This window comes from Furipterus horrens, unplaced genomic scaffold, assembly GCF_987537825.1.
Source record: "Furipterus horrens unplaced genomic scaffold, mFurHor1.1.pri manual_scaffold_11, whole genome shotgun sequence".
NCBI classification, from domain to species: Eukaryota; Metazoa; Chordata; class Mammalia; order Chiroptera; family Furipteridae; genus Furipterus; species Furipterus horrens.
This window is the reverse complement of record NW_028327181.1, coordinates 64,507,032-64,518,620: the sequence shown is the minus strand read 5'-3', so window position 1 is coordinate 64,518,620 and position 11,589 is coordinate 64,507,032. Positions and strand designations below refer to the sequence as shown.

At 55.2% G+C, this 11,589-nt stretch overlaps 1 protein-coding gene across 2 annotated transcripts; it reads left to right on the top strand.

Moving 5' to 3' along the window:
* On the top strand, positions 1 to 10,942 carry RASL10B (RAS like family 10 member B). Of its 2 annotated transcripts, none has more exons than XM_090290962.1 (4): positions 1 to 223; positions 3,052 to 3,410; positions 7,882 to 8,006; positions 8,501 to 10,942. In XM_090290962.1, exons 2-4 carry the CDS (start codon positions 3,195 to 3,197, stop codon positions 8,769 to 8,771), a joined length of 612 nt encoding a protein of 203 aa, XP_090147088.1. In that variant the 5' UTR covers positions 1 to 223; positions 3,052 to 3,194; the 3' UTR covers positions 8,772 to 10,942. The 2 variants fall into 2 exon arrangements, with proteins under 2 accessions (XP_090147088.1, XP_090147089.1); XM_090290963.1 differs by lacking the exon at positions 1 to 223 and adding an exon at positions 1,455 to 1,681.
* Positions 10,943 to 11,589: the final 647 nt, after the last annotated feature.

The window sequence follows — 11,589 nt, the reverse complement described above, 5'->3', positions numbered from 1 at the left end:
GGCGGCGTGCTCCGGAGGGAGAGCCGGGGCTGGAGGTGCCTACCCCCTCGGCGCCCGCACCTGTCCCCAGCGCCCGCCTCTGAGCCCGCCTCGACTGGGCAGCCGGGGCGCCCCCTCCTCTCTCCCCCCGGGCCGGGGAGCCAGGGGGCAGCGCCGGAGCCCGGGGGGAGCGCGGCCCCGGCGGCCGGCGGGCCAGGGCTGGGGGCAGCTAGGACAGCCCCGGGTAAGCGGCGGGAGGAGGGGACGCGGGCGGGGCCGCGGCCGGGCTGGGTCGTGCCGGGGGCGGCGCGGTGTCGGGGTAGGTTAGGGGGGAACGACAAGGGCGACTGGTGCCTGGGCGAGAATGGAGGAGGGGGTCGGCGGGCTGGTGGGGAAGCGGCGCGGGGCGGCCACGTGAGAGCTGGAGCTGGGGGTTGGGGGGTGCTTCCAAGGTGCTGGAGGCGGAGAGCAGGCTGGGCTCTGACATCCCCCCCAAACTCCTACCAATCAGGTCATGGGGAGCCCAGCAGCCTTCGAAGCCCCCACCCACCCATTCCTACATGAATGTGGTGGGGACAAACAGCAGGCAGACGTGTGACTCGGCCCGCGGGACGGAAAAGGCCCTTTCCTCAGTCTGGGGCAGATTCAGGTGTCCAGGCAGAGGGGCAGGGACAGGCTTTGGCCCCTGTGGGTGTCCCCAGTCTCTTGCGGAGCGCTGTCTGCAGACTCACTGCAGAGCACAGGCCTTGGGGAGGGAGCGCTCAGGGACTGGGGCCTGCTTCTCTGGGCAGCCCCCTTCCGTCCCCACCCTGCTGGGGATGTTGGATTAGTAGACACTTAGACCCAGGACCCCTGCCTGGGAAGAGAGAGGGGGAACCGCTCACCTCTGAGTCGGGGATAGGGCCACACTTGGGCCTGGTGAGTTCCAGGAGGCTGCCCCAGCGTAGGGGCCTCTCTTGGACCCTTCCCTGGCTTTAGCACCATTCCTGCTATACTTCCCTGTTATTCCCCCAAAAGGACTGATTTCTGGGCGGGAGTGTGGTGTTCACGAGAATATGCAGGTAGGGTACATCCCAGATATCTCTGAGCTGCCACACCCAGAGAGAGGCAGAAGACTTTGGGGGTTCCTTGCCCTCTTCCTCCCCTAGGATGTCCCCTCCCCACCTGCTTGTGCTGGTTATGTAATTAACCCAGCTGAAGCTCTCTGTCAAGCTGACAGTGTCCAGGAGTGCCTGAGGGGCCGAGGGCCTGGAACAGTTAATGGGGAGGAAGGGACTGGTACTTACCCCAGTTGGGAGCCCGTAAGCACCTGTTGAGGTGAGGACAGGACATGGGGCAGGAAGGAGATCGAGGTCCTAGTCTTAGTTGACAGCTCAGCTGGCTCTGTGGTCTTCACTTCCCTAAGTCTCTGTTTTTGGTTCTTGTTTTCATCTTCAATAAAACAGGGAAAAGAATCATACATACACGCACACACAACAAGTATGTGAGCAACAGTGGATAGTGGCCCATCTCACGATGGCGAGGAGGTCCTAGCAAGTTTAAATGAAGAGAAGACCCCTGTACATGACAATGGCCACTCTTCATTGGACACCTACGCTGTGCCAGGCACTGGGCTTTATCTGTACAACCTCACTACGCCCTGTGAAGTTTCTTGTCCAACTTCACACTTGAGGTGACCGACAGAACTGGGACTCCAGCCCTGGTGGGTTTTGCTCAAATCCTGCCCTTTATTTACTATTCTGTCCATACCAGGACAAGCTGAGGTACATTTAGCTGTAAACTGTGCATATGGAGAAAGAACATGCATCCACACAGAAGACATACATACAGCCTGAAAAGCACAGCCCTACTGAAATCCAACAAACCCATCTGCCCCGGACCCATTTAGCAGGCACTGTTGTCATCCTTCCTGGGAATAGTCCCCAAACAGGAAGTCTCTCAGGCATATAGCAGCCTCCCTGGTCACCATCCCCTCCAATGAGGAGAAGGCACCTAGCTAAGAGATTTACGTAGATTATCTCAGAAGTACAGGCTATTGGCCCCAGTTAAATATATGTGCAGAGCACGCTTTAGATTGGGCGGGTGATTCACCCCTGATGCACAGCTGGAAAGCACCACAGCTGGGGTTCATACCCAAGCTCTAAAGTCACTGCAACTGAGCAAGCAAGGAGCTAATGAATCAATGGCAAGGGCCAACCTTGTAGCAGCCCTCTCCTGGCTGCTAACTCACCTGCTGTGTGCCAGGCCCTCCAAACTCAGGGGTTTGCCAGAGAATCAGACACAGCTCTTGGCCTGTAGGCATTTACCAGCTGGAATCACTAAACTGGAAGCTGGAAGTACTGTGACATTGTAGAACGGAGTAGCTGGTCTTCCCAGTTGTGTGATTCTAGGTACACTTCTTACTCCCTGTGAGCCTTCTCACTGGAGTGGGAACACCTGTCCCTCAGGGATACCGTATTCACTGAGGATGACCTGTGGGCACACACACTAACAGAGCAGGTGCTCAACCATGTTGTCCTCCAGAGCCAAGTGGTCATCTGGTCCAGGGGTTCTCAATGGGGGCATTTGGGAGGTGGGGGGGCATTTGGGGTCGTCATGGTGACTGGAGGCTGCTGCTGCTGGCAGCTGGGGATGCAAAATGCCCTGTAGTGTGCCAACAGTCCTGCCCAATGAAGAAGTCACCCTCTAAGACATGCCAACAGTGTCTCTGCTGAGACACACTGGCCTAGTCTCACCCCAGAGGAGGAGGAGACCCAGGCATGTCCTGGGTGCTGTGGGGGAGCTAAGCTCTAGTGCTCTTGCCACTGCTCTGCAGGCTGAGCCTGCCTCAGTTGGCCTATGGTCAGGTCATAATACAAGTCATGAAAGATTGATTCCCCCTGGTGGGAGGGCAGGGGAAAAAATGGAGAAGGAAGGATGGGGAGGATTCCCATCGATGAGACAGGGGTTCTGGGCAACGGAAGGCATTCTGAGTGGCAGAAACAGCTTCAGCAAAGATCCCAAGGTGGAAAAGTGCAGCAATGTCCAAGAAAAAGCCAGCCCACCAAGCCCACCTCTCATCCCCAAATCCAGGTGGAGGCCACAGAGGGCCCAGGGCGAGCAGGGGCAGCAATGATTGGTCCTGACGGTGGCTGAGCCCCCCAGCCCCTGGAATATGCAGCCCAGGGGAGCCCCACGCATCGGTGAGGACTTGGTGGCGGTGCGGGGCGGGAGGCATGGTCTCCACCTACCGGGTGGCCGTGCTGGGGGCTCAAGGCGTGGGCAAGAGTGCCATCGTGCGCCAGTTCCTGTACAACGAGTTCAGCGAGGTCTGCGTGCCCACCACCGCCCGCCGCCTCTACCTGCCTGCCGTCGTCATGAACGGCCACGTGCACGACCTCCAGATCCTGGACTTCCCGCCCATCAGCGCCTTCCCTGTCAACACGCTGCAGGTAGGGGGGCCCACAGTCAGAGAGGCAGTGGGGGAGTGGCAGGTGGGGCGGTAGGGGAAAGGCTGGTCTCCATCCCTCTCCAGGCTCTGGCCCTGTTGTCAGGCCTCCACCCCTGACTTTGAGAGCTCCACGCTGCCCCGCGGGCCACCCCGCTTAGATCCATGCCAGGAATCCATTTGTGTGCTGGCTTATTCCACAAATATTTGATGAGCGTTTTAATGTGTGCCAGGCCCTGTAGTGGGCACTTGAATAGAAGGGTCTGTAGAAGGGGCAGCAGAAGAAAAGGCCAGGACCTGGGAAAGGTGTTTTCAGAGACAGGTGTCTTGCCCAAGGGCCTTTTCTCTTAAGGGACGCTCTGCCCCTGTGCTCAGGACGGGCCTGCTGGGCACCCTTCCTGCAGGGGTTGGATTTGGATGCTCCCAGGGCACTGGCTTCCAGTGCTCCTTCCCCAAGCGTGCAGGGACCAGGTTCTCCTAGCCTTCTCCACCTCTGGCTTGAGAGGGGGTGGGTGCGTGGGGAGACTGACCTCTAAGATGCATTTGCTCACCAAAGGCAGCCCCTAACCAGGGTGTGCAGAGGTTTTGCTCAGAAGGACAGGCACCGTGGTGGAGACAGGAAGGCAGGGGCCACGGCCTGGACAGTTGTAATGGTGCAAATACGGCCATCTCTCAGGTAGGGGCTCGGGAGGGACAGGCTCGGCATGTCTCAGCAACCCTGGGCAGGAGGGCCCTGGCCCGACCTTGGGGACACTGTTTCTGCCATCCCAGGTGCAGGGCATCAGCACAAAAGACTTATGCACCCACCCCTTGGGAACAGCGCGGTCAGGGCCGTGGGTCTAGGGTCAGAGCCTCGTTCTCCGGGGGTACTTGAACAGGAGCCTGGCACTCAGCTCCCACTGCCGTCCTGCGCACTGAGCTCCGTGTACTTTTTACTTTTTGTTGTGTACCTGATTTTCACTTAATTTCAAGTTGAGCAGAGGCAAGGCACGATTTAAAAGTGCAAACTTGGTAGAAAAAGAACACGCAGAGAAATCTCAGTCCCACCCCTGCCCTCTTCGCCCTGACTTTCCCCCGACTCTCTGTTAGCCATTCTCGTTTTTTTAAGTTCATTCTTCCAGTGTTTCTCTATACAAATGAGAAAATGTAGTCTTATCCCACCCCACTTTCTTACCTTTAAAGAAAAACTGTTCTGCACCTTGCTTTTTGACCACATTATAACCTGGAGATCTTTCTATGTCAGTACCTAGAGGTCATTTTCATTCTTTCCTCATGACGATGTTGTATTCCATCGGTGAGATGTACTGTGGAGTTTCCCGCTTGTTGGACAAGTGGGTTGTTTGCAGCCTTTTGCTATTTCAAATAATGCTATGATGAGTAGCCTTGTACATAGTCACTTAGGACATAGGGTAGAATCTATGCAGGATGGATTTCCGGGAGGGCATTGCTTAGATCAAAGGGTAAATGCACCTGGAGTTTGGAAGGTTTCAGAGCCCCCTCCCCATCTGTAAAGTTCCACAGAACATGCGTGCTGCTTCCCCAAAGCCTTGCCACCAGCGTGCATTGTCAAACTTCAGGATATTTGACAATCTGATAGATGAGATTTGACGGTCTCATTGTAGTTTTTATTTGCATCTCTGACTATGAGTGAAGTTAAGCATCTTTTCCTATGTAAGGGCCTTTGCATTTCTTTCCTGACAACTATTACTGCCCTTTGCCCATCTTTCTATTGGATTGCCGGCCTTTTTCATTCTGACTGACTCTATGAGTTTTGGACTCTTCAGGATGTCCGAGACCTCACTCCTAGAGCACAGCTAAGTGACTCTGAGCAGAGAAGTATTGAGAAGGGACCCGGGAAGCCTCAAAGATCAAAATAAAACACAAGAATCCAGATGGCCACCAACCAAAAATAGAATAAAAATACATTCTTCTCCAATTCCTGTTGAAATCCAGCCCAGGAGAGTGGTGTCTCCTGGGTCTGGGCCTCAGTTGTTCCTTCCACAGCCCCCTCTGCTGTATCAGAGCAGGAAGCTGAAGTGAGAGGTGTGTGCAGTCCACCACAGGAGTGAGCAGGAAATGCATGGTTTAGACCCAGGGGCTGAACCTCCCTCATCCCCCGCTTCCTTGGAGCTGCACTCAATTTCCACTGTTCCTTCTCTGTCTTGACACAGCCGCAAGATGGCCTTTCATTGGGTTGGCCAAAAAGTCCATTATGTTTTTTCCATACAATGGCTCTAGTAAGTGCTTAGTTGTCTTTAACTTCATTCGAAGCAAGTTATTTAGAGTGGATTGTGACAGCTGTCATATAAGCGTGCACTGAAAAAAATCTTATCAAAATTGGTGAATGTTTGTGTAGCCAATTTAATGTCAAAGGTAAAGGAAAATGCAACTGAAGCACACACACACAAAAAAAAGGATTTGTGCAGTGTGTGGAGAAGGTGCTGTGACTGATCGAATGTGTCAAAAGTGGTTTACAAACTTGCTTGGTACTATTGACATTTGGCCAAATAATTCTTTGCTGTGGGGCTGCCTTATGCATTGGAAGATGTGAAGATTTTTAGCAGCACCCCTGGCCTCTACCCACTAGAAGCCAAGAGTAGGAGATAGCTGACATACTCAAAATATCCAAAATGAATAAAGTTATTGATAAAAATGAAAAATGTGTCTTCTATTTTACAGAAAAATGTAACAGACTTTTTGGCCAACCCAATACAATCTGGAACCCTTCCTAGAGCAAGCTGGAAGGAAAGTTGGGCTTTCTTGCTCCCTTCCTTCAGTTGGGGGTGAAAGGACAAGCCAGCCATTCCAGAGCCTTCCTCCTCTTCTTTTTAGGAGCCTCTGGAGAGAAGTGGGTGGGAGGCAGCCTGGAGGCCTCCTCGAGGAGGCGGCATGTTGGGGAAGAGGCGGGCTGTCGCCCTGGGAGGCTGGCAGCTGTTTTATCTCCCTGGCAGAGAGCTGGAAGAGAGTGGGAGCCTCTGTGCCTGTTTCCACATCCCTCCCACTTCTCACTAATCCCCACTCCTGTGTGGGCCTGGGGAGGAACCACGTACACCTGTGGGTCTTAAGCTCCTGGAGCTCACTGTGTCCAGCAGGATGCTATTTTCCCTGGCCAGAGAAGCCAGTTAATGGTTTCCTACAGTTTGGGATTCATCCTCAACATCTTCCCCCTACACCAAAGTTAAAACTCAGCACAAAGAAAAGATGCCACATCATCTCCCTGGGGAAATTCACTGCACAAGCTTCTAAACCTTTGAGTTGGGAAGGACTTTTCGGGAGTCAGACACAACTCTGTCACTGCCACCAAAGTTGTTTCCTTTCGTTCCTCCTATGAGGTGGAGAGCCAGCTGCAGTCCTCCTTCACTCCTGGTCTTGGCCCCAACTCACAAGCCTATGGGAGACATGCCTGCCCCTCAAAAGAGAAGACCTTGGTTGCCCTTGTCCTTGAAGGCCTCCACCTCCCCCAACTTCAGAGTCCACCTTCTTTCCACACACTGGCTGCCTTCAACTGCTCTTGCAATTGCCATCAGCTGGCAAGTTAATTAGCTGATTAATTCTTAAGGAACCTTCTCTTTAGTGTACTCAGCCTTTCCAGGGGTCTATTCATCTTGAGGTGCAACCCCACCCTGAGAATTTGCCATAAGCATGCAGGAAGTTCTGCATCAGCCCCCTTTATGCATCCAGCCTGTCTTTTCTCCTCAGGCCTTCTCTTTCTCAACCTTGAGGGCAGAGTGGAACCTACAGAAGGGGCACATCAGGTAGCAATCTAAGGGCAAGAGTTACAGACAGGAGTTGCATTGATCCCAGCATGGACCAACCTGGGGTTCAGGACCATGGAGAGCTCACCTAGTTAGGCAGAGCATAAGGAGCCTGCTAAGAGCCAACACAGTGCGAGACACTGAGTGGGGAGGAGGAGGAAGTATGTAGAAATGAGCATGGCTTGACTCTGGCCTCCTCAGGAGCTCACAGCAGAAGTGGGGAGCTGGGGATGGAAACAGCTCTAACCAAGGTATACTCAGGAGGTGAAAGGAGGAGTCCCCTGCTTGTAGGAAGGCTTCTTGGAGGAGGAGGCATTTGAGCTGAGCCTTAGAAGATAGAGACTATTTCAACAGGTCCAACAGCTAGCTCAGGGATAGGCTCTTAAACACTTAATAAATGTACTTGAACAAAGATGGATGGGTGGGTAGATGGATTAGGGGGTAGAATGGTACAAGGCAGATCTCAGCTCCAGATATGCACAGGACCATGCAGTGGCCCTCAAGGTCAGACAGTGTGACCTACTCTATTGTAGCTTGAGGTGGGGAAGCCACGGCCCTGAGCTCCATTCTGCACTGGCCCTGGTCTCCTGGGGAGAAGTGGGTGTGGACGGCTTGGGGTGCAGTGGCAGGTGCGAGTGCTGTCAGTGTATGGCTGGAGGTAACTGGGGGCAGGGGAGCCCTCATGGCTGCTCTGACTTGGCCCTGCCTGGGGTGTTGCAGGAGTGGGCCGATGCCTGCTGCAGGGGACTCCGGAGCGTCCACGCCTACATCCTGGTCTACGACATCTGCTGCTTTGACAGTTTCGAATATGTCAAGACCATCCGCCAGCAGATCCTAGAGACGAGGTGAGGGCCCAGGATGCAGTCCATTGCCGCCTCAGCAGATGTCCCAGTGCTAGCCAGCTCCCATGAAAAGGGAGCAGTGGGGGAATGCAGACGAATCAGCCTCCAACCTCCCCACACACACTCAGGCACGCACACACTCGTGGCGTTTTACTGTTAACTCATTTTGGGACCCGTACCATGGGGTGGCTACTCTATCTAGTACAGTGGTTAGATCAGGGGCTCTGGGGACAAGATGCCAGGGCCCCTCAGCTGCATGACTTTATGCCAGTGAATGTGTAAGCCTCAGGTTCCTCATTTGTAAAATGGGGAGAACAATAGTACCCACCTTTTGGATCTATAGTGCAGATTAGAGAGTATACTCATCTCCAGAGCTAAGCCCTGTGCCTGGAACAGACATACGGTAGTAATATTACTGACTAGGCACAGCCTGCCCTCATTAAAGTCCAGTGGCTGCGATACTGGTGGAGTTCTGAGAGTCCCACCTCGTCCCCCAGGGTGATTGGCACTTCAGAGACGCCCATCATCATCGTGGGTAATAAGCGGGACCTTCAGCGTGGACGCGTGATCCCGCGCTGGAACGTGTCACACCTGGTGCGCAAGACCTGGAAGTGTGGCTACGTGGAGTGCTCGGCCAAGTACAACTGGCACATCCTGCTGCTCTTCAGCGAGCTGCTCAAGAGCGTCGGCTGCGCCCGCTGCAAACACGTGCACGCTGCCCTGCGCTTCCAAGGGGCGCTGCGCCGCAACCGCTGCGCCATCATGTGAGGCGCCCGCCGCACCAGCCCGAGGCCGCCAGGGCTGTAGGCGCCACGGCCTGGGCAGCTTCCTGATGGGACTGCGGGGCTTGAGTTGCGAGTGGCGGGAATAGAACTCTGAAGTTCCGGGCCTGAAATGCTCCTGCAGCCACGCATCTCCCTGTGAGAGGCAGAGGGCAGAGAGGGAGCGTCCCCGTAACTGCCCAGTCGTCCTCTCTCGCATCTGTCTTCCTGGGACGGCCTCCTTTAGGACTGTAGGCAGTGCAGTACCCAGCCTGGCCCCAAGGGGCACCACGGCCTTTTGGGATTGGGGTGAGCGCAGGAAATGAAGTGTGGGGATGGGGAGGTGTTGCCTTAGCTGGGCCCCCACCTGTGTTCTCCAGAGAGTGTCTGTCGTTTTCCCGTGTCTTCCTTTCCCGCGCCCATCTGTCTGCCCAAGTGTCTCTTGGTCCTTAGCTGTCTTAGCCACCTCTTGCTCCCCCTCCCCACCCCACTCCCGCTCCGTTCACAGGGCTCTCATTTCGTCCAACCCCTTGTTGCAGATCCTGGCGGAGTCTTTGTGAGGCCCGCCTTCTGATCCGTCAGCGCCACCGGCACAGGACAGAGATGCGGGTGGCCCAAGGACTGACCACAATTGGGTCTAAGGGTTGAGGTCCCAGATCAGTCAGGGGGAGAAAGCTGAGCTGTACCCCCTCCAGGGAGACCTCCCCACCCAGCAGCCCCCAGAGACACAAAAACCTACCTTCCAGCCTTAACTCGATGGTCCGTCCCTGCTGGGTGCCCCTCACCCCTTTCCTGACCCCAAAGCCAGGTCACACCCCTGGGTTAAAACTTTATTTTCTTGACAGAGTGTGGAGCGGGAATCCCCCGAAGGGTAGGTTTACTTCCACGATGTTAGGTTCCAGCCCTCTACTTCTTCCTGCGTTGGGTGGTCTATTAGATTGGGGGATGTTGGGTTTGGGGAGCTGGTTCCCGGGGTGGGGTGTTGGAGGCCTGGTTGTGCTGGTGAAGGCTCTGCCTCCTCATCCCACCCCAGTCTGATGCTCCAGACTCTGCCCATTTGAATCTCAGATTACCCTGATTAATCTGGGGAGGGCTAGAGCCAGAAAAACAATTACGAGGACCCCTTGCTTGAGGAAGATATGCCCGCATTCCCAGCCCTAGATGGAGACCCTCAGGATCTACGCTTCCTTGTCCCAACACCAGTTGGCCCTATGCCCTTACTCACGCCACCCCATTTTCTCCGGCTGCCTGGCCGGGTTTCTACCTCTCCTTACCAGAGCTGATTACTGTCAGTTTTGTACCAATTTAGAAATAACAAAAATAATGAAGCCTGAGGGATTCCTGGGGGACTTGAAGGGCGTATCCCCTGCTCCTTGGCCAGAGTTCTCCTTGAGGGTCAGCCCTCAGCCCTGATCTGGTGGAGGATATCGAAGTCCCTTCTGAGAAGAGGGGCAGATAGAACAACCCAGCCTTGACCTGGCCCAGCTGCACACTATAGACCAGGAAATTAAGGACCCCAGAGCAGTGATAAGAATCTGGGGGATGGATTGTGGGTGGGGGGTTTATCTTCCAGATCCAGTGTGAGAGGGAATCTATGAATTCCCTAGCTGACTCCCCCTCCATGACCCTGGGTATCACAGCCCTACGGTGACCACCATGACCTTGGGCAGTCCAGTATTCCTGGATCCTAGTGCCTGAAGTACTACAAGACTTTGGACAAGCGACCTACCCTCTGAGCCTCCCTCTGAAGAAGAGGCAGTGGCTCCCCTTCCCCACACCTTGGAGTGGCTGGGAGGGTAAGGAAGAGGGCCTGCCCCCTTCATCCCCTGCATCCTGCTGCCTGGCTCACTGGGGGACAGGGTAAGGGGTGGCAGCATCTCACCATCACCATTGCCCCGGGCTCTGAGGCACCTGGGTGGGGGCCCAGGCCTCTGGCTGCCCCCATGGGAGCCGCTGGAATGTTTTGCCTGGCCGGTCCACCTCACCCCCCCTGCTTCACCCCAGGTCTTTGATTTCAATTTCCTTCACCCTCATTCTGAGTCTCTGTCCTTCTCCCTGCCTTCTCCCCCCACCCCCACCCAGGGTTTCCCACCACAGGGTCTGGAAATGTGTATGACACCTACCGTGCTATGATCGGAAGTCATTAAAATTCAGGGAGTGTTTTCCCTCGTTTCTGTACCAAGGTGTTGGCTCAGTTTCTGACGGTGGGAGGGGTGGGGCTTCCTACAGAGCTCTGCTGGGCAGGGAAGGGGAGGGTGATGAGGTGACCCCAAGTCCCGACACCAGGTCAACGAGGAGAACTAAGGGGAAGAGCCTGGGACTCAGCTCCCCTCCACCTACCGCTGAGCCCTCCCACAGATCAAAACCATGGAGAGGGGAAGCGTAACGTCTCCCTCTGCCACTGTCTCAGGAGAACTTTTTTTTTTTATAACTGGACTCAATTCTAGCCCCTGCTTCTGCATCTTTGTCGAACTGGCTGCTGAGCCTCTGTGGCCTCTCTGTCCTAACTTCAAGGGGGTAGATGTGTCAACACTCTCAGCCATCCCTCTTGACTCCGAGTGATCTCAGTTCCAAACCCCAGAGCAGAGCTTTTAAGTCTCGCAGGAGCCTGTGTTGGGCGGCCCTTGCCCCTGTCCACGGTGCTGACGCACCAGCCACTTCCCGGAGACGGGCTGTGTGGGGCAGGGCTGGACTTTTTCACTCCAGCTCCCTCCCCGCGGCCCCTTCCCCTCCAGTGGGAGAATGTTTGAGGCCACACATCCCTGGCATCACTGCAGTCCTAGAGAGAGGGACTCAAGAGCTGGAGACTCAAGGACAGACCCGCA